The sequence below is a fragment of the Hyperoodon ampullatus genome, assembly GCF_949752795.1.
Source record: "Hyperoodon ampullatus genome assembly, chromosome: 11".
Lineage (NCBI taxonomy): Eukaryota > Metazoa > Chordata > Mammalia > Artiodactyla > Ziphiidae > Hyperoodon > Hyperoodon ampullatus.
This window is the reverse complement of record NC_136924.1, coordinates 74,435,145-74,459,085: the sequence shown is the minus strand read 5'-3', so window position 1 is coordinate 74,459,085 and position 23,941 is coordinate 74,435,145. Positions and strand designations below refer to the sequence as shown.

Genomic DNA, 23,941 nt, shown 5'->3' with positions numbered 1-23,941 from the left:
GAGCCATCTTAGGGGACATACTAGCTCCAGGAGATATGACATGGAGAAGAACTGAGGAATCTAACCAACAGCCAAAATAAAACTCAGATATATGGGTCTAGAAGAACAATTCCAGCCATCTCTAGCCAATCAAGGCATCCCAGGTGAGGCCCCAGACATCCTGAAGAATGTACCATCCCCCATTGTATTCCACTCAAATTCCTGACCCACAAATCACGAATATAACAGAAGGTGTTATGCAGCAATAGATAACCAGAATAGGGCTCCTGTTTATTGACCAGATGCACTTTAGGTAGATTTACTGATAATCTACTTAACTGTCTTTTTTCCCATTAATATCACACTCCTAAATCAATCATTCACCAAAATTAAGCTGAGTGTATAGTCATAAGAAGTTGCTACATGAGTAATTAAAGCATAAGCAGCAAGCCAATTAAAAGATCCAACACATTTTTTTCAAAATATCAATTCTTTCAATGTATTCTTACCAAAGCAAACTCATGAGATATCCTTCCATCTGGAGGCAGTTTTGCACCAAAACCTAAAGCTGGGAACATTTTATCACTGTCATAATCTTGAACGATTTCTCCCACTGCTTTCAGTGCCATACCATAGGCATTCAGTTGATAAGGATTCATGTAGTGGAGAGAAGTGGGTTGGGTAGGGTTGCCTGATAACAGAAAAAAACATTTCAAACGTGAGTGATCAGGTTAAACATATAATTTTTTGGACATATTTCTTGATATCTATTTCAGGTTTAAATATTAAAAATCATGTTTTCTGCCTACATTCATAGTATATTAAATATCTTCTTTTGGATAAATATTGACATAGAGATATTTATTAAATTAGATCAGATATGTAGAAAGTTTCCCAAAGATATGCTAAAGCATATGTAGATTTCTTCAAAAATTATTTCTCATTGTCAATGTCACAGGCTATTCTTGAGTTTCATCCACAGAAGCATAAAAGTATTTTTGTTAATCGTATTTTATTGTAATCTTTATTTTTTAAAATTGTGTGCCTTTGGTTTGAATCCTTATGCTATAATCAGAGGACCCAACTTATGTAATAGGCTTCAATAATTATGAGGCCTTCCTAAAGTTGTATCACAAACATAAATTGAATATTTGAGACATATGTTAATTTAATCACTTGAAAAGAGGAGAGTGTAGAGATTTTCAAATTCATGCTAATTAAATATCTAGAGCTGAAAAATTATTCAGAGTTTCTAACTAGACATTTAGCTAGGAGTCAAAAGGCTCGAAGTCGGGTCTTGCCATTTGCAGGACAACTATATAATTACTATGATAAATCCTACCACAGTATTTACTGGGAAGACAAAATAAGATTATGTGTGTGAAAGTGATTAAAAATTATAAAGTACCATAGAAATGTAAAGTTTAACTACTACTGTTATTATTGTCTGGGTCATCCACAAATGTAGGATGTTTCATTTGAATGAGTATGAGAGAGAAAGTAGTATATGTACTACCACTCAAACACATTGAGATTCACATTCAGTTGCCCTAATTATCAGCACAAAGGCAGCCCGAAAATCCCTTTAGTTTCTTAAGTGAAAATGGAAATTAAATGGGACTTGTAACAGCTCATAAAGCTCAATTCTACATTAAAACATTGTCCAAAGAAGAAATGCCTCAAGGCATAGTTCTTTTTTGATAGGGAAAAAATAATAATAAGCACTTGAGATTCAGAGAGAAACAAAATAAAGATCTCCCTTTGGTTTATAATGTATATAATAATGCCCAGAACAATTTTGGTTTCAAGATAATTCATTGCTTACATGCATTTATATTTCCAAAGGGTTATCAGCATTCAAGAGCCAAATGACAAAATTTCTTTAAAAAGTGTCTTCTGACCAAGATGGGCCTTAATGTTCCCCTCAGCTTGCCTAAACTTAAGAAAGGTTTCTCCTGACTATAAATCACTGACCTCCTGTTTCTTAGAACATTTACTTTAGAAAACTTGAAATTGTGAATTCCTTCTCTGTTCCTTTGAGATGTAAATCTTCTACAATCCAGGAATGTCTTCTTCAGGGACCTGGGAGCCATCCCTTTGAAATGTAATCACCAAGAAAAATATCACCTCTGTTGCCTAGTCTCTATGGGAGAGCAGGAGCCTACCTTCAGTAAGTGCTAATTAGTAAACACAGATGGCCTAATCACACAGACCAATTTCCCCTCCAATCTCTCAGTACTTTTCCACTAGCTCATCACAGCACTTAAAAACCCTCTCACCTTTTGCTTTGGAGGAATTGAGTTCAATTTCTTTCATTGCAATAGCTTTGATTTCTCTTGCAAAAATCCTGAAACAAGCCTTCCTTGCCTGTTTAAATTATCTGGTGCAATTTTTCTTTGACAGTTCTTTCTAAAGCAGGGATTTTGCCTCTTGTTCAAAAGCCTACCGGGGCCATAGATAAACGATACCACGACTAAGTTGTTATTTAACACAACTCTCAAATGTAAGAAGAATTGTTACCCATCGCTTGCAATATGCAACTAATTCTATTTCTCTAAGAAAACCACAGCTTAAAGCTAAAATAAAAAAGCTACTAATACTCCAGCGTATCTAAACATCTTAGCCTATCATGCACAGCAGCACCCAATCCTACCCATTCAAAGATGTTCCTTATCTCTTTGTAGCATCTTCATCCAGACCAATCTCTTCACTATACCACTAATGATGTTTTCTTTTCCATCCCTAACTCTCACTTTGCCACCTTATCCTGAAATTCACTTTCTCCTCCTCCAGCTTAAGTCTCACATGTATCAGACAACCTTCCTTATTTATTCCAGCCCTTATTGTCTTTCCTCTCCTACTCTTATGCTCTTGTGTTCCATATCACAAAATTTGGCAATTCCTTGAATCTGGGACCATATTTGTACCAGCTCTGTAACAGCAGCAATGCATATGGAAAAATGAACTTTTAGTAGGTTGGTAATATTGAGTTATCAGCTAATAACAATAATAATTATAATAGCATGGAATGTAACATGAACTTACTTCATATCTCACTTAATCCCTTTTCAACAAACCTATGACATGGGTACTTTTATTACACCTATTTTTCAGATCAAATAATTTTCAGATTAAATAACTTGACCAAATCACACGGTAATAATTGGTCAAACTAAAATATGAATCTAGGCAGATTCCATAGCCCTTACTCTTAGTTATAACTGTTTGCTTAAAGGATTTTGAAATATTTTAAGCCCTGAATATTTTCAAACATATCTGATTTTATTTTAAAGGTACACTATGCCTTAAAAAAAAACCCAAACACTTGAATATGCTCTTTTTTTTTTTTTTTGCGGTACGCGGGTTTCTCACTGTTGTGGCCTCTCCCGTTGCGGAGCACAGGCTCCGGACGCGCAGGCTCAACGGCCATGGCTCACGGGCCTAGCCGCTCCGTGGCATGTGGGATCTTCCTGGACTGGGGCACGGACCCATGTCCCCTGCATCGGCAGGTGGACTCTCAACCACTGCGTCACCTGGGAAGCCCTTGAATAGGCTCTTTTAAAAAGCTTCATTGAGATATAATTCATATAACTTATAGTTAACCCATTTAACATGTACAATTCAATTATTTTAAGTATATTTACAAATAAGCAGAGCCATCAATACAGTCAATTTTAGAACATTTTCATCACCTCAAAAAATGTACTTATTTACAATCATTCCCTTATTACTCCATCCAGCCCAGCACTAAACAATGACTAATCTACTTTCTGTCTCTTTAATTTGCCTATTCTGGACATTTCATATAAATAGAATTACACAGTATGTGGTCAATTGTGACTAGGTTTCACTTAGTACAGTGATTTCAAGGTTCATCTGTGTTGGTACTTCATATTTCATTCCTGTTTATTGCTGAATAATATTCCATTGTATGAATATACCACATTTTAAAATCAGTTTATCAGTTGATGGACATTTGGGTGGTTTCCACATTTTGGCTATTATGCTGCTATAAACACTCATGTACAAATTTCTGTGTGGATATAGGTTTCCATGTCTCTTGCATATATATCAAGGGTGGAACTGCTGGGTCATATGGTAACTCTATGTTTAACAACTTGAAGAACTGCCAGAGTCTTCCAAAGTGGCTGCACTATTTTACATTCTCATCAGCAGTATATGAGGGTTCCAACTTCTTCACATGCTCACAACGCTTATTGTTTTCTGACTTTTGGATTATAGTCATCCTAGTGGGTGTGAAATAGTATCTCATTATGATTTTGATTTGCGTTTCCTGATATGTAAGTATGCCAAGTACCTTTTCATGTGCTTACTGGTCATTTGTATAGCTTTTCTGAATAACTGGAATACCACTTTTAATTGGGTTGTCTGTTTTCGAGTTATAAGAGTTTTTTATACATTCTAGATACAAGTCCTCTATGAGATATTTGATTTGCTAATATTTTATCCCATTCTAAGGTTTGTTTTTTCACTTTGTTAATTATGTTCTATGGAGCATAAAGAAGTTTTAATTTTGATGGAGTTCAATTTATTTACTTTTTACTCTTGTTGCTCATGTGTTTGGTGTCATATCTAAGAATCAATTGTCAAACCCAAGGTCATGAAGATATATCCCTATGTTTTCTTCTAATAGCTTTATAATTTTAACCCTTACATTTAGATTTTTGATCTATTAAGGGTCCAACCGCATTCTTTTGCCTGTGGCTATCCAGTTGTCCCAGTGCCATTTGTTGAAGAGTCTATTCTTCCCCCATTGAATTATCTTGGTACCCTTCTCAAAATCAGTTAACCTTAGATGCATGGGTTTATTTCTGGAATCTCAATTCTATTTCATTGATTGATATATCTATCTTTATGCCAGACCTACACTGCCTTGATTACTGTTGCTTTGTACTAAGTTTCAAAAATGAGTATGAATCTTCCTACTTTGTTCTATTTTTTTAAATCTGCTTTGGTTCTTCTGGGCCCCTTTAAATTCCAAATGAATTTTTGGGTCAGTTATCCATTTCTTCAAAAAAGATCTTTCAGATTTTGATAGAAATTACAGTGAATCTGTCAATCTCTTTGGAAAATATTGCCATCTTAACAATGTTGAATTTCCTAATCAATAAATGTGGCATATTTTTCAACTAATTTAGATCTTTAATTTCTTTCAAAAAATTTTCAGAATATAATTTTAGGGTATAAGTTTTGCACTCACTTTGTTAAATTTATTCCTAAGTACTGTATGCCTTTTGATACTATTGTAAATGGAACTGTTTTCTTATTTTCATATTGTTCATTGGAAGTGTATAGAGAAAGAATTGATTTTTATATATGGATCTTCCATCCTTCAATCTTGCTGAATCATTTAATAGTTCTAATAGATTTTTTAGTGGATTCCTTAGGATTTTCTACATAAAAGATTATGTCATCTGCAAATAAAAATAGTTTTACCTCTTCTTTTCCAATCTGGATGTCTTTTATTTTTTTTCTTGCCTAATTGCCCTGGCCTCCAGTACAATGTAAAATAGAAGTAGCAAGAGCAGACATCTTTGTCTTTTTCCTCATCTTAAGGTGAAAGCATCCAGCTTTTCACCCTTAAGTATGATGTTGGCTATAGGTTTTTATATTTTCCCTTCATAAGGTTAGTAAGTCACTTTCTATTCCTAGTTCATGTGGTTTTATTAAAAAGTATGTTGGACTTTGTCAAATTCTTTTTCTATATCAATGACGTGACCATGTGGTTTTTACATTTTCTTCTATTGGTACAGTGTATGCCATTATTTGATTTTTGAATATTAAGTCAACCTTGCATTCCTGGGATAAATTTTAATTGGTCAGGGCATATAATTCTCTACATATGTTGCTGGATTCAGTTTGCTAGTATTTTGTTAAGGGTTTTATATCCATAAAAGATATTGTTCTTTCGTTTTTCTTACAATGCTTTTGTCTGGTTTGGGTATCAAAGTAATACCTCTTAAAATGAGTTGGAAATTGTTCTTTCCTCTTCCACTTTTAGAAAGTGTTCCTTCCTCTTCTTCTTCCAATTTGTGAAGAATTGGCATTAATTCCTCTTTAAATAGAGTTCATCAGTGAAGCTGTCTACACCTGGGTTCACATAAACTTTGTGGATAGTTTTTAAGTTACTAATTCAATCTCTATTATGGATCTGTTCAGATTGTCTATTTTCTTAAGTCAGTTTCAGTAGTTTGTATCATTGTATTGAATAAATTCTCACCCTTCTAGTGGTGCTAATGTTCATCAATAAATGAAAGCTAGCATTTTAATCCAGTTGGATTTTGGTGTATATGTTTCCTATATTACTGAATAAAACACATGTGTAAAAATCATTAACTTGAAGCCACAATATTGGAGAATAAATTTATCATGTAGTCAAAGATAAGCTAAATTAGAATTTGGTCTCCTCATTTCTATTTGTAACTCTACTGCCAACAAGTCAAAATGTGTTGATTAGTAAAAGGATTTTTCTAGATCTGAGTTTTCTTATTTGTATAAGAGGATGATGGTTGGAGTAAGTGATCTCTTACCTAAAAATTCTATTATTTTGTGAAATGTGAGTGAATATGAGAGAAATGTGAAGTGAATTTAATGTGAGAGTTACAGCACAATAAATAATTTGAAAAGAAAACTAGATAAATATATAAACTAATGGCAACTTCTGGTAAAAGTTAAAATGTGAGACTCAAGAGTGTGGTGAAAAGGGAACCCTCCTGCACTGTTGGTGGGAATGTAAATGGAAACAGCCACTATGGAGGTTCCTTAAAAATCTAAAAATAGAACTACCATATGACACAGCAATCCCACTACTGGGCATATACCCTGAGAAAACCATAATTCAAAGAGACATATACCACAATGTTCACTGCAGCACTATTTACAATAGCTAGGACATGGAAGCAACCTAAATATCCATCGACAGATGAATGGATAAAGAAGATGTGGCACATATATACAATGGAATATTACTCAGCCATAAAAGGAAATGAAATTGAACTATTTGTAGTGAATTGGATGGGCCTAGAGTGTGTCATACAGAGTGAAGTAAGTCAGAAAGAGCAAAACAAATACTGTATGTTAACACCTATATATGGAATCTAAAAAAAAAAAAAAAGGTCATGAGGAACCTAGGGGTAAGACAGGAATAAAGACACAGACCTACTAGAGAATGGACTTGAGGATATGGGGAGGGGGGAGGGTAAGCCGTGACAAAGTGAGAGAGGGGCATGGACATATATACACTACCAAATGTAAAATAGATAGCTAGTGGGAAGGAGCTACATAGCACAGGGAGATCAGCTCAGTGGTTTGTGACCACCTAGAGGGGTGGGATAGGGAGGGTGGGAGGGAGACACAAGAGGGAGGAGATATGGGGATATATGTATATGTATAACTCATTCACTTTGTTATAAAGCAGAAACTAACACACCATTGTAAAGCAATTATACTCCAATAAAGATGTTAAAAAAAAAGATGTGGCATATATACATACAATGGAATATTACTCAGCCATAAAAAGAAATGAAATTGAGTTATTTGTAGTGAAGTGGATATACCTACAGTCTGTCATACAGAATTAAGTAAGTCAGAAAGAGAAAAACAAATACCATATGCTAACACATATATATGGAATCTAAGAAAAAAAATGGTACAGATGAACATAGTTGCACGGCAGGAATAAAGATGTAGACATAGAGACTGGACTGGAGGACACGGGGTGGGGGGTGAAGCTGGGGCAAAGTGAGAGTAGCATCGACATATATACACTACCGAATTAAAATAGTTAGCTAGTGGGAAGAAGCAGCATAGCACAGGGAGATCAGCTCGGTGTTTTGCGATGACCTAGAGGGGTGGGATAGGGAGGACAGGAGGGAGGCTCAAGAGGGAGGGGATATGGGGACATATGTATGCATATGGCTGATTCACTTTTGAGTACAACAGAAACGAAAATAGTATTGTGAAGAAATTATACGCCAGTAGAAATCTAGTAAAAAAAATGATAATAATAAGACTCATGTTCTTATGATACATAATAACTGATTTTAAATGATTGTTCTGTTTGAAACAAAGTTACTTCAAAATAAAGTTAAAAGTCCACACTCCTTTCTTAAAATGTTTGATATACAAATTAGGAATATCCATACATGAGGTGTTATATGATGGTCCATCTAAATTAATTAAATATAAATGTGTTAACATAAGTAATTCTTAAAAATAATTGAGTAAAAGTAAAGTAAGCTGCCACTGTACATGTACTTCAATTACATTTGTATAAATTAATACACAGAAAAGTAGTATAAAAATGAGGATTATAGTTAGACACACTTCAGAACTGTAGTTATGCATGGAGAAGAAGGGAGTGTAGAAAAATGGGGCAGGGTACACAATGAGCTTAACTAGATCTAAATTTTTCCTTTTAAAGATATGTAAAACATAAAAGACAATATTTCAATATTTAATAAATTTGAATGGGACTATTATGTGCTTTTGTTTTGTTTCTTATAGTCTTTTGTATATCTGAACTATTTCATAATATTGAAAAAAGAAAAGTTATCTGAATTTTATAGGAAACACTTCAGAAGTATGTATTTGTGGAAAGAAAACATTTAAAACTCATGAAAATAAATATATATATTTTAATGTAATTGCTGATAATTTTTATTATGGGATAGTCATAATACTCACCATTTGATGCAGTAAAATCAATAGCCACTGTGAAATTGATTTGTGTTCTAAAATATAAGTAAATTAGAATCATTAATAACTGAATAACCTCATACAAAGAAGTTTGATTTCCATTTTTGTTATATTTTTAACATCACTAAATTTCTTAAATGTTATAACTAGCAACTATGTTACAGCACACACTGAATAGTATCAGCTAGGCAGTTTTACAAGCCAAGAACCTGGCAAAATACTTTTACGATCATGCAATTGTAAAATACAAAATAAAGCATCAGGAATAAAAATAGCTCCCAGTTGAAAGCACAATAACTAAGTGAGGAGCTCATAATGAAGTCAGACTATAAATAATTATTTGCCAGTCTCCAATGTCAACATTTATTATTAATTTGTTTTCAAAACTATTCTGTAGTCGATGTGAAATTATTACGCATTGCTAAGTATGGCATTGCTAAAATAAGGTCTAATAATATCGTTCCTTAAACTAATTCCAACAATCCTGAAAACACAGGATTTTCTTTTGCTTTATTCAGAACTCAAGTATTTCAAATACTGATCAGTGCCCAGTGCTCACAGCATTCCTGTGTACTTGTGTGTATTTATAGATATGGATAAATATTTATATAGATGGAATTGTTATATATACTTAAAAATTTCAGCACATGGTAGTTACCCAAAATTATTTTACTGTATTAGTGTTTTTTTTTTCTTTTTTCTTCCTGGTAGAAACCAAGGAAGTGGCATTCACATTAAAAATTCACTCTTTTGGATATACCTCTAAGTCTTTCTATATGTAATTCCACTTTCTCCCCAAAGAAGGCATAAAAACACAAATAAGTGACCATGATATAATTACTGGGATAACCTGTTGTCACATCTAATTTACAAAATAATTTTTAAATTTAAAAATAAATAATCTGAAAACATCATTACTTAGAATATTTTAAATAACAAATTAATTTTGATACACTGCACAATTGATTTAACACTTCAAAGTTTGAGCTGTTATTTAAATGGTGGTGTGATGATGAGGATGGTGATGATGATGAGGATGGTGATGATGATGGGTATGGCACTATAGGGTCCCTTGTAGTTCTCTTAGTATAAAGTATAGTAACATTTCCTTCTTTCTATAAAAATTCAGCTGAAAAACCCTTAATACTGCTCAGGTGTTGAAAACAAGTCACGTTTTTTCCCTAAAGAATAATCAACCTTTTTTGCTTAACATTAATAAAAAGTAATATAGATTCTCTTTATAGCTATATGGTAATTTTTTTCTCAGAGTAGAAATTAGGTTTAGAGGCTAAGAATATAGGCTAATTTGGAGCATAACACTTTTAGCACATAAAGCTTTTAGAAAAAGAATCAGTGAAACATTTGGGAGAATATTTTGAGATAATAAATCCATTTGAGGAATTGAAAAGAACAGTCACCATCAGGACATTGTTTTGTCATTCTGCTGCTAGAGAGAAAGTGACTATAATACAGGGTATAGTATGGTATATTAGAAAGGGTTTATTAGCTTTTGAGTTTGAAAGGACTGGGTTTGAATTTCAGCAACCCAGTTGCTGCCATTAGCCAAGTTTTAGAACTCTCAGAAGGCAGGTACCTGGCACATTAAGCAAGGATGGACAGAAAAACTACATGAAACATTATATTTGTGTGTGTGTGTGTGTGTGTGTGTGTGTGTGTATATATAGACAGACACACACATATATATAAAACATATACATATAGAATGTGTTTTTATATAGCTTTTATCAATTAACCTCATAATAATTTTTAAAGGAAGGTACTAGTATTCTCCTTTTACAGACAAGGAAATCTATGCTCATAAAACTTAACTTCCCACATAAGTAATAAATGTCAGTACTGGAATTCAAATTCACATGTAACCTCCAAGACCATATTTATAAACTCGATGCTACTCCAATTGTACAATTAAATATTTGTGAACTGTCTGGTTATAATAAAAACACAATAAAGGATAGTGATTATTATGTTACAAACTGAAAAATGACACTATACAGATATCGTTAATGATAAAAATACCAGGACATAGTCTCATGCTTGGGCAAATCTGTCCTTCTTCTATCACTTATGTTACATACATAAATCACAAGATAATTGTTATAAATGCCTTTTTATGTTCTTTTACTCAAATGACACTTCCTTAGGAATGAAAAATAACTCTAAGCTTCAAGAACATGGGTTTTAGCACATTATAAAAGTCAATATAGCAGTTGTGTCTTTGGTTCAATCTTCCTTAGGTTTTAGGGATAGACACCTTGTTTTGGCTCAACTCTCTCTTATAGCAGTGTCTGCTTTCTACATATTGGAACATCACTGTGTTTACTGGATGAATGTGTTCATTTTATGACTGTTTCTAATATATTTTCCAAGGTAGCCCAGGATGTGTAGCATAAATACCAACTTCTTAGAAGCATTAGTTGTAGATAAAAAAAACTTCAATAATCAGAGATACAAAGGTCATTTCAAAGCCAGTTTTACCTAGCAAAGCTGCAAAGAAAAGATATGGCTACTAACTGAAGAAGTATACTGTATATAAGAATAAAAAATGAGAGAAAAGTATTTATTTACTGAAACCTTTAGCTAGCTAAACAAACCAAATTATAAAACCAAGTAGATTAGGTACAACAAAAAGTGTAAAAAAAAAAAAAAAGAAGAAGAAGAAGAAGAAGAGAAAATTTCAAAAGAAATGAAAGGAAGAGGAAGGAAAAAGGAAGGAAAAAGGAAAGAAGGGACAGAGGAGCAAGGGAGGAAGGAAGGAAGGCAAGAAGGGAGGAAGGAAGGGAGGGGGGAAGGAAGGAAGGGAGGGGGGAAGGAAAGAAGGAAAAAAGAAAAAAAGAAAGAAAGGAGGGAAGAAGGCGGGGAGCCAGGCTGTACCAAGAGTACCTATGAAGCTTGAAGCTTGGGACATTCCAAAACAATACAAAAGACAGGTGCATTTAGCACTAAATGATAACTAAGACCATTTGATAATCATGGTGCAACAGAAAATCTCAACAAGTAAAACAATCATTGATGCATATTTGTGGTTAATTGATTTCAAGATTTGATTACTTCCTTGTTTCATTCTGCATATCAGAATGAATCTCACTCCTTTACTGTGTTGAATCAACAGTATTCTAATCAGAAGGGAAATATGATGGCTCACAAATCATTTCATGGTTGTGATAGTCCCTTAATCTATTAACACACCATTTGGATTTTTCCATCTAGAAAACTACAATTCAACAATTATTTATTGAGCATCTTCTGATTGTCAAGCACTGTGTTAAGTGATCAACAGAAAATGGGAGCAAAGCAAACACTATCATTGAACTCATAGAGCTCAATTTCAACTTTCCACAATTAAAAACAATGACAAAACAGCACAGCAGATTATCATGTAATTCATAAACAATAGCCTAACTTAAAACACAACTGTGCATTTACTGTGGATAACAGCTTGTTCATTCCCACGATTCTTAAACGTTCTAATTCATATTATAATGTATACTCATTATGCCAAGGGCCACATTCTATGTATTTTGAAAATATTAGCTAATAAAAGTTTTAAAGAAAGTTGCTAGCAATACTACAACTTTAGGCTAAAACAGATTTCTTGAAGACTTTGATAAATGATTTGTCATAAAAGTAAAATAAATCATCAGTAATTGTTACCTTTTTATTTTTTTAAATTTATTTACTTTACCTTTAATAGTTTTTGAAGCCTAATGTTAGAGAAAAAAGAAGCAACCATGTGTCAAAGTTAAAAAACAACAACAACAACACAACTGAATTCATATGAAATTTCTCTTGACAGAGTATTCATAAAGCTATCACATATAAATCCTTGAAACATTTTGCTTAGGAAGTGTTATTGTAGCTCTCATTTTATGTTTTAGAAGTAGACAAAAAAGAACAGGATTTCAAGAAACCCAGATAGTATAAAAAAGGCACGGCTGCAAATTTTCATGAGTTAGTAGTAACATCTCATGACACTTCCCAATGCATATGTCCTAGTATTACTGAAATATATTCTTGGAAAATGTCCTTATTTCATTCTGCCACCTTTCTGAAAGTTGTGAATGACAGATAAATCAGATGTTAATGTGGAAATTTTAACTAGCACATCAGAGATACATAGAAAACATATATGTGCATGTCAAAGAAAGCTACACATACACACATGTATGCACGCACACAGAGTGATACCATCTTAGATAACTTTTCTACAGCTGTTATGAATTAATAATCAAGAACTAACAACTGTGATGGGGATGTGCAGAAAGATTGTTTCACTTTCTTTCCCAATTCAAATTCTGTTCAGTTGAACAAACTGAACGTTATCCAACATGAAAGATGAAATTTCTCCACCTTTCTTTAAATTAATCTTCACAAAGGCAGATTCAGACCAACTAGCTATTGGAATCTAGAACCCTAAAGGAAGTTGAGATGCCCACCCAACTCTAATATTCTTTTCATTCTTTCCTCACCGATACCAAGACTATGCTTCTGCCTTGATTTATTGAGATGCACTCTAGCTCACTCTTGGGTTCTGGAACCTGCCCTGAACTCAGGTTCACTTCCTCAGGCACTATTATCCAGACTAATCCTTCTTTACCCTAGCTTACCATGGGCTAAACCTTGAACTTTTCTGCCTTGCCTTTCCCCTCTTTCTTAAAAGCAGTTCAACTACCTGAATGACAACACAGACAGCTGCCTGACTCTAAATTTTGCTACATCTTCAAAATTCCGGATTCTTGAGCCCATAAACTACTGACAGGATTATTTGCCCTTGACAAGTGAGGTCTGCTAGAATGAGGGCAGGCTTTGAGAAACACAAATGCAAATTAAAATATAAATAATTTCACCTACCTGCAATATGATCTTTGAAAGGCTATTTAACCTCTCTGCACCTCATTTGTAATAAGCTAGGGTTAACAAAATCTTTCTTGGATTGTTGCTGTAAGTACAAGGAAAGCACCTGCCCTTTATAGCAGGCACTCAAGAAGTAACTGTTATGATTATTATCACCATATTGAAGCTAGTTTTTTAGAACCCAAGTTTAGCATATTTCTTTGAAAACTGGAGTGTGTAATATTTATCCAATTTCTAGATCTATCAGAGTTTCAGGTTTTTTCTACAACCTGATCCTCCCATATCAGATTTCCTTTTCTTCACACTGGCTTCTAAGGTCCCAATCTACCCAAACCAAAACAGCACCATAAATGATCTAATTTTGTTAGAAAGTGTCATCTGGGTACTTCCTCAAACAAAATCCCCCTGCAGGAAGTAATTATAAGCTTTGATCCTAGTTTTATTTTCCTTCCTATCCTTCCTAAAATTTTGTATTTCTGTGGGATCAGTGAAATGTCAAAAGTAAGAATAAAAAAAAAAAAAAACTGGAGACAAGTGATATGATTCCTAAACTTTTTTATGCTAATAGATTTTGGTACTTATTAAATCTAGTTTCCATAAATTAACAAACCTTTGTACATTCTCCAGGTTTTGAGGATTAATTTCAGTATTATTTTTAACACAATTAAAGTGTTCCAAAATACAACTTCGCAAGTAGGTAAGCTGATCATCCTGTAGTTCAAGAACTCCTTATCAAGGTAGGTATGCAAGATGGCCAAACTTTTTCAAATCATTAGTTTAGAAAATATGTCATAAGTGACATAAAGAAAACAAAATAAAACATATCAACCTCTAACCAAAAAGAGAAGCAGTATCCAATAGAATCCCTTTCTTTTTTTGGCGGGCCACGCTGCAGCTTGCGGAATATTAGTTCCCCAATTACGAGTTGAACCTGGGCCCACAGCAGTGAAAGCACTGAGTCTTAAACAGTGGACCACTAGGGGATTCCCTAGAGTCCCATTTTAAATGAGGTAGTTGCTGAAGAGGCATGATGCCTAGCAGCAAAGCTATGAACTTTTAAATTATAGATTGGAGTTTGGATTTCAGAATTACAACTAGCTAGCTAGTTGTGACTCATTTGCCAAATTACCATGTCCCTGAATCTCAATTTTCTCATATGATAAAAAGGTACCAGCTACTTTGAAGAAGCCCTCTACTTATCAGAAATAAAATCCTGAAGTACCTGTATATAACAAATATTCTGTATGCTGGAGGACCAATCTCTTGAGCAACCATGTCATCCTTTCCTTATTCACATTAATCCTTTCCTCTGTTGAGTCAGATGAAACACTTCTCTCTTTACATTAACATATATATATTTCTTTTTTCATTAATTCTTCCCATAGTGAAGGTAAGTTGTGTATCACGGCTGGGGTAATGAGCCCCCAAGGGTGTAGGCAGTAGGAGGTACATTGTCTGCAGATAACTTAAAAACAATAATGTAATCTACTAATACACAGTCTACATTTTAATATCACCTTACACTAGCAGTTCTAAGCAATGTCAGTGATAAATTTTCTCACCCTTCCACAACTTGCCCTTGGTATACTACCCTTATTTGCTTAACTCTGTTTCCCTTTCCCCTGGCTGCCAAGCTTTCAGTTCCCACCAGAAAGAAACTATTTTAGACATAGTGTGGCTAAAAGTACACACTCTGATAATTAAATATAACTAAGAAACTGCCTGGTAGAAAATAGACTGTCAATATTTTGGCTAAATTTGCACTGGTTCTGATGATGAAACATACATGCAATTTCCTTTGACTCTGAAATATATAGTTCTGAAAAAATCATTTGAAAAATAACATAAGCTGGCAATTAAATCACAATCTTAAAGGCTATAACTAGACATCTTCAGAATTCTCAAGCATGCATTTTGTATATATAAAAATTAGAATCAAGCATTAACCAAAACAGTGTTTATGAGTCTTCTTAATACTTCCAAAAGTTTCTTTTCTAAATCACATTTTAGATGAGTTTAGTTTAGATATGATAATATTTTAGGTGAATGTATTTCTAGAAGGCAGAATGGCTTTACTTTTATTATATTTATCCCCAATCAGCACTGCAGGGCTTAGCTCTCGACTTATTTGATGAATGCAAAACACTTGGGTGCCACAACAAAAAGCACTATTAAAAAATCCTAGTTATGTATATTCAGTTTTCAAAAAGAAACTGGACTAGGAAAAAGACTCGTGTTGCATGTTCTGGCAAGATGTGCTCCCTGAGATGACATATCTAATATAATGCCACCAACTGTATAAAACTAAGGCAAATATTTTATAGCATCATTTTACTTGCTTCAAGTATTTAAAAAAATCCTTATGGAGCTCGTTAATAATGGCACTTACTTATATTCAACTCACCTTTAAAATAAGCATATTAAGAAGTCTACTTTTAGCCTCTACAATGAGCCTATAATAGGTAGATATCTTTAATTTTTCTCCTAAGACTTTTTACTTGGAGTGGGATATAAACCTTTTGCATATAATTTCAGACAAGTTTTAGATTCAGTGTCAAGAGTTTGGGTTGTGATTGAATACAGTGGAAGGAATAACCTGGCATGATCCTCCAAAGAGAATTGAACTAAAAAAAATAAAAAGACTGTTATTGACTTTATAAAGTTGAATATGTCTTTTTCTCTCCATGTCTCTGTTAATTAGGACATTTACCACCAACAATGAGAAAAGACATATTAGAACTTTAAACAAGTTCAGATTATTCAGAAAAATGATAGCTAGCATTTATCGAGGGTATATGCCATTTAATCCACAGTCACTCTGTGACATAGGCATTATTATTTTTATTTCTATTTCATAGAAACGGAAACAGGTTATGCTAGCAAAAGACAAATCTAGGATTTGAACCAGGCAGTTAGTGTCAGAACCCAAATTCTTGGCCACTCTTATGCATTGCCTTCAGGAGCCACTTATTTAACTGACTTGATATTTTGCCAAACATTTACCCCACGTTTTGATTCTTTCCCAGAACTTGCCCACTTAGGGTCTCCCCTATTATCTTCTCTCATGCTCCCTTTCACTTAATATGTGAGGAAAATAAGCAGCTCATGCTTCTCATCTTGATCTTGCCTTCTTCCAAGTCACTAAAACTCAGATACAGAGTTGAGATGATTTCTGGCAGAGGCAACACAAAAGCATTTTTTCTTATCCCAGAAAGCCTGGTCCATCTGTTTTCTTTGTTGATTATGATATGAGGTATGGAAAGAGGAAGGTCACAAGATGATAAAATCTGAGCTAGACAGACATGGGGGTTTGTAATCCAGTTAACTAAATTGTCACACTCTTTGCTTAAAATTCCTATTTGTTTTTAATGTTTCATTATGCTAAGAGATTTGGGAAAGAAGAGTGGAAAGTCAGGCTTAAAGTGGCTTTCTAATTAATCTATATTTATTCAGTGGCTACTCTATGTTCAGCTCTATAAAAATATTTTGAGAATGAACAGTTAAAATGGTAACCAGGGAAACTAGCAACCACTGTATATAAGTGGTTGTGAAGCTTATTTGGGACAAGGTGGATGACATTTTGGGCTTTCTTCAGAAGAAGTAAATGACAGTCTGTAGGCCTGCAAGTTTCTAATACACTCAATTTTCTGATAAAAGTGTAGATTAGGGTTTCAGGTTGACATGACATTCTGGTTGCTTAGGGGTACTCAGTGTGCACAAGAATTTGAGATCTTCCCCATTCATCTGCCAGTCAAAGAAATGTGAAAAACTTTATATATATTTGTTCCTTGGTCATGTTAGTGGTGGAGTGGAGTTTCATGAAGACTTGAGAGAAATAGAGGACTGAAAGGCAGACAAAACCAAATTGAAACTAATGATTCTGTCCCCAGACACTCATAATGTGAGCTGTTGTCTGTAGAGGTCAATAAACCCATTTCACAAATAATAATTATTATAAAAATGATGATGTTACCCTAAAGGAGTATTTAGATTTCAGAACTGTCTCTGATTTTCAATGAATCTGACATCATCCTTATCAATGATAACTGGGATATTCAATGTCATACATTAAGGATTACTGAGTAAATATCTTTGGTTGCCAATTATATCAGAATTTTAGTATTAAAATCATTTTTAGTAAGAAAAGAGAAATAAAATAACCACAGGAAAAACATACAAAACATGATTAAAAATAATAACCCCAATGTCAACAACTCAGAAGAGGCAATCCATTTTTTTTCCTCTAAAGTAAGACCACCTTTGTGGATATTATTGTATTTAGAAAATAAAACTCTTTACTACCTCAAGTCATAAATTGTATCTTATGCTCCAGGGAAAGCATGGTTCTGCTTAGCAAAAAAAAAAAAAAAAAAAAAAAAAAGGAAAAAAAGAAGGTCTACAAATTAAATTTTTATTTCACAGAATATTTCTATAAAAATTGGACCTTGTCTGATTGAGAATGAATCTGTCTCATCTGCTCACTGTGTACCTCAATCCATAAACTGTCTACTGCAGCTAAACACAGTGTGTTAGGAACTGAGAAAATAAATGAAAAGTAACACACTAACAACATGGTTTCACAAACAATCAATCAATCAGGTAAATATCTACATCAATAATGACTACAGTAATGGAAGCCTAGAATACTCAATACTAAGAATTAGACATATAAAGAAGTTCCTTTGAAGGGGAAGATATTAAAGGACTATTGAGAACAATTTTGTTTAATATTTAAATGTGTTCATTCTTAACTATACATAATTTCCACTTGGATTCATGAGAAAACAATATTTTCATAATTTTCTATTCAATTATTTTTTGTGAGATGAAACAAGAAGAGAGATTACATTTTAAAGTGTGATTCAAGAATTTCCTTCTAAGAGTTTAATCACAACCTGTTAGTCCTACATGTTTCACACGAGTCACCTGTTTTGCCCTCTTTGTCTATTCTCATGCTCTCACATGTTGTCCAGTATAAGGAAAATAGTTGATACAATTAATGTAGAGAACAAAATGAATACAGGAAAACCTAAACTAATGTTATTTTGGATAACCCACAGCTAGCCAGAGTACCAATTTAATTGCTGTTACTCATGTTTTATATGATGATCTTCCACCTTTTTTGAAAACATCTAGTTTTACTTGTCAATTAAGATTCAGCATAAGCAAAACTCAACAATAGTTTCTGCTAGACTAGAATGGTGAGTAGGTTCCTGAATTGATGCCATCCAAATTAGCAATAATGATACTCACCCAAGTTAAAAACAAAACAATACACAAATACCAGTAACAATTGCTGATATCTTGGTACTTTAAGTTAAAAGTGAGTAGTTACTATAATTTTTTATAAAAACAAAACTGAATTCAACACTTGGTTCCAATCACTTCTGAAATATCATACTTATTCAGAAATATGGTGGGACATCTCTTCAAAAGAACTAACGATAACTCCACAAATCTGCAAATAGTTATGACCTCCAAAATACTATTTTGGATTGCTTCGTTGATTGCAGCCCAAAGTGTTAGTTAATTTTATTGTTTTTCTTCAATGTAATCACGGGGCAAAAGGCAAGGCCAGATTAAAAAGAGTCTTTTTAGATGTGTGCAGAAGAGAAGTGGTGTCAAATACCAAGATGTGAATATTGGGGAAGTTTATCTGAAGTGTTTACTGTTATGAAGGATGAAGCTCCCTACTACCTTTGGTCTTGTGTTCTCAGTTAAAAATATTCAATCTTTTTTGGTGGGATTAGGGAGGAGGGAACAGGGGAAAAGCAAAAATAAAAGGTTCTGAAACCTGTGTTTCCAAAGATACGGCTGGTTAAATATGGGCTTTCACAAAGGACATGACAACGGCTAATAAATAGGTTTCACAGATAAAAACTGACAATGATTTATAATATTTATCTATTAAATTAGCAAAGTTGAAAAAGTAGTGATGCTATCCAGTAAGGGTAAGTATATGGTAAACTTGCATACACATATGTTAGAAGTATAAATTATTATTATTACCCTTTTGTCAACACAATAATTTAGAAATACCTGACAAATTGTAAAATACGCATACAATTTAAACCAACAATACTATTTCTAGTATGTGACCTTGCAGATATGCTTAATGAAGTGTACAAAAACCTATGTACCAGGGTTTACATTGCAGCCTTGTTTATAATATGAAAATAAAATGGATGCAACTAAAGTGTGTATCAACAGGAGATTTTTAAACTAAATTATGTACATCCATATGATGGAAAGCTATTAAAATATGGTAGATCTATAAGTACTGACACAGAAACATATATACACAGTATATTAAATGAAGAAAATATACATTACAATATTGTGCACAGTGCTATCCTACTCATTAAAAATAATGATGTGTGTTTGGGAATAAATACATTTCTAACAGTGATTATCTCTAGAGAGTATGACTACAGGGGATTCTAGTTTCATAATAAATTATTTTCATTTTACATTACCTTTTTTTTTTTTACCATTTCACATTTCATGTTTACAATGTGAAACACAAATATAGATATTTATGTTTAAAATTTGGGAGATATAATACTTCTTTTCCTCAAAACTGAAAATAAAACACTAAAAAAAAATGTTTCTGTGGTTTCAGAAAAAAGTTACTCTGAAGAGTACCAAATATTAGAGTTGTTTAACAGTTTACAGAATTTTTTTAGTTGCAAGAGACGAGAAATTCTGACTGATAATATTCACAAGAGAGTCAATAGCCATTATTGAAACTATAATAATTAACTGTGAATTATTATAATTAGTTCTAATTTGAAATGAATGTAGTTCATTATATTCTATTTTGCTATTATTCAGAAAGTTTGTGTAATTATGTGTCTGCTGTTAATAGAATTTTCCATCATGGTGGTGCATTTATCTACTTGGAGGTTGAGATTTCTTAATAACAAGGGAAGAAAGCTTACAATGTCTATCTTTTTTTTTTTTTTTTTGGCCACACTGCACAGCAGGTGGGATCTTAGTTCCCCGACCAGGAATCGAACCCGTGCCCCCTGAAGTGGAAGTACAGAGTCTTGACTGCTGGACCTTCAGGGAAATCCCTTACAATGTCTAAAAAAAATCAATAGGAAATCTGTTAAGAAAAATAAAAGTAATTTGCTGCAATATTTGGAATAGATGCAGCTACATTTTCACACTGGCTTTCATGTTCTCCATTTCAAATTGCTACAAGTTGTTATTTTCATACCAATAGAGATTTTTAAGAAAGATTAGAACATAAAACTCTATTCCTCATTTCCTATAATTAGAGTCAGGAATTCTATGAGGTAACCATCATAATAAATACCCACAACTCACAGTTAAATAAGTTTAAATCTTCACAAATATCTGATGGTAAAATTCTTAGATATCCTGCATGCCAAAGCATCATTTTCCCTTAGGCTATGTAAACTAAATTATATTTTTGACTAGCAGCAATGAGATAGAAAATATTAGTTATACAAAGACTGAAAGTTAACAGTACATGAAGTAAATAAACTTCATTACTTTTTTAGAAAACAGAGAATTATCAACGTGAATATTACTCATGAGAGAAAGAGGGACAAAGAGAAAGGATGGGAGCAGAAAGGGAAAGAGATCAACAGAGAGATGGGTAGAGTTAATAACCCTGAGGCACTTAGCTGTCAGCAGATGTTAGCTATTATTATATGCAAATTACACTGTATAGTAAATTGATAGATGAGAGTAAGTTTTTTGTAGGAATATAAGCAATAACTTCAGAGTGAAGGGAAATAAATATCATTAAGGTCATGAAAGAAACTAAGGTGACTCATGTAAACTACAGGAAATTGAGGTGATAAGGAGTGTCATGATAAAGCCAGATCTCCTCACCATATTATTAATAAAAGTTGGAATTTAAATTTTATGCCCTATTGCTTATAACAAGTCCTTAAGAGCAAAGACACATAAAGACACAGAATACAGTAATTATATTGCTTCTCAATTGGGATTCCATTATCAAAGGGACAATATCTGTATAATAAGTATTAGAAATAGTGATGAATAATAGGTAAACATGTAATTGTAGTATATTTAAAAATATATAAATTTATTATATACATCTTCATATAAAAATGAATTATATGCAGATATTTCTCATGTCCTTTTTAGATAATATTATATAAAAATTAATACAAGTCCAGTTAGATTAACTCTGTAGTAAATTTCAAACTCTATTTCTCCATATCCCATTTGTAAATTAAAAAATATGGGTTTTTATAAAACCCTTGGGAAGCCAGGATTGGAACAAAGTGTACCTCATAGGTTGGGGCTCCATTTATACACTGAATTCTGTCAGAAAAAGGTCACTAGCATTTCTTCCAGCACAGGCAGTGCTATAAAAGTAGGATGTGTGTAAAGCAAAAAAAAAAAAAAAAAAAAAAAAAAAATCTTGGAGGTGATAAGAAGCATAAAAATGACAGTTGTCAATACTGTTATTGCTTAAGTATTGTAGAAACCCATTTGCTCTAATTAGCCCTAAGAATCCTCAAAAGGAGAATGTGAACAACCAATAAAAGTGCTTTATTGGTAATAGGTTCTGAAAATTTCTTTTACTGTTAGATTCACATCAAAATATTACTTGATTTGTACTGCTGACAATACTTATTGGGTATTTCTTTCACACACACACACACACACACACACACACACACACACACACATTACCCACTTCACGTGATCACAAAGCAAAGCCAAGACAAACAAAACAAAAACTAAAAGGAATTTTTAGTATTTTAAAACTTCAAATCATCATTTCAACATGCAAATTATAGCCAGATCTATCAAGCACTTTTTTAAAGTTTATAAAGAGCATGCTAAGAGATGTCCATCTTTTTAATCAACTATTATCTACAGCTACCAAGGAGTTTATTTATACAGGAATCTTTTTTTTTTTTTTTTTTTTTTGCTGTACGCGGGCCTCTCACAGTTGTGGCCTCTCCCGTTGCGGAACACAGGCTCTGGACGCGCAGGTCCAGTGGCCATAGGCTCACGGGCCCAGCTGCTCCGCAGCATGTGGGATCCTCCCGGACTGGAGCACGAACCCGTGTCCCCTGCATCGGCAGGCAGACTCTGAACCACTGCGCCACCAGGGAAGCCCAGGAATCTATTTTTTATGACAAATTCAACTTTCTATTTTCCCATCTTCTAAAGACAAAAATATGCACAAACATCGGAATACTAAGGAGAGTTGGCAAACATTTTTTCCTACTTAGTACGTTTTCTTTTAAATTTATTGAAACAATCACCCTGTAGCTTCTTAATCTATGTATCCAGGTGGCAGGTTTCAAGATGCTCATATATAGCAGAGATTCCCCATTTGGGCAAGTATAGCTTTTGTTTGTTTTGTTTTCTTAACAAAGAGCAAAAGGGGATAAGCTCTCTGTTTTGGGGGAAACTGTCTTTGTTCCTTTGGCCCCCCTCATTCTCTCAATCCTTCTTTGGCTTGACAACACTCTAGCACTAAATCAGTATTGGCAAAACAAAACAAAACAAAAACCTCAAAAAGACCCTGCTTAATTATAATTAGGAAGAGGCTTACATAAGTGATGTCTCTGACTGCTGTTGTCATGAAGTTTCTAAACACATTCAAACTTGCCTCTCACCATTGCTTAAGCAATGAAACAATTTCAGAGAATGACTTACCCTCCCTTAATATAGTCAAGGAATGAAACTTCTGTTTCTACCAAGAAAGAAAGTAACGTGACCTGAAAAAAGAAAAGAAAAAGAAGGCAGAATTACCTGCTAGTACTAATTGCATCCCCAAATGGACGTTTTTTTCTGTTAGAGAGAAAATCATGTTTCCTAGCATTTTGAAAATCAATAAAGATATTACTCTTTATTAAAATTTACTAGGACTGATTTTTCTTACATTTAAAATTATCAGAAGAAAAGGGGCCAAAAAATTAAATGACTCCTTTCTATGACCAGTTTACTTCCTTTGAAGAACAACATGAAAATTATCTGCAAGGACACTGTGTTACTTCCCATTTTAGATATAAAGGAAAGATGAAAGGAAGCTAGAAAATGGTTAAAACTAAAAAATCAAAATCAGTGAGCTAAGCCATATAAAAAGAAATGGGTGTTTTTGTCAGGGACCTGTAATTAGGCCATCTAATATTTTAAATATCTTGCTTTATAAAAATCTTTTAAAAGAAAACTTGAAGGGAACTTATATTTGCTTCTCCCAAGGACAGTTAATCATAGTATAAAATTTTCTGTATATTTTTTATCAAAATAGGATGATTTTGATTTTTCACAATTTTAACATACTTTCATCTTTGCACCTTCCTGTACTGATTTAGTCCAGCATTTCCACAGAGTTGTCAATTTTAATGCA

At 33.3% G+C, this 23,941-nt stretch overlaps 1 protein-coding gene across 1 annotated transcript in view; it reads right to left on the bottom strand.

The window, feature by feature from the left end:
- The window catches only part of CPNE8 (copine 8), a gene marked incomplete at both ends in the record, with an annotated part of 219,565 nt that overhangs the window by 42,762 nt on the left and 152,862 nt on the right, over window positions 1-23,941 (bottom strand). The window contains 3 exons of the mRNA XM_079714215.1: window positions 489-670; window positions 8,686-8,732; window positions 23,248-23,309. Coding sequence (XP_079570341.1) covers window positions 489-670; window positions 8,686-8,732; window positions 23,248-23,309 — 291 coding nt within the window. The remainder of the gene's footprint in view (window positions 1-488; window positions 671-8,685; window positions 8,733-23,247; window positions 23,310-23,941) is intronic.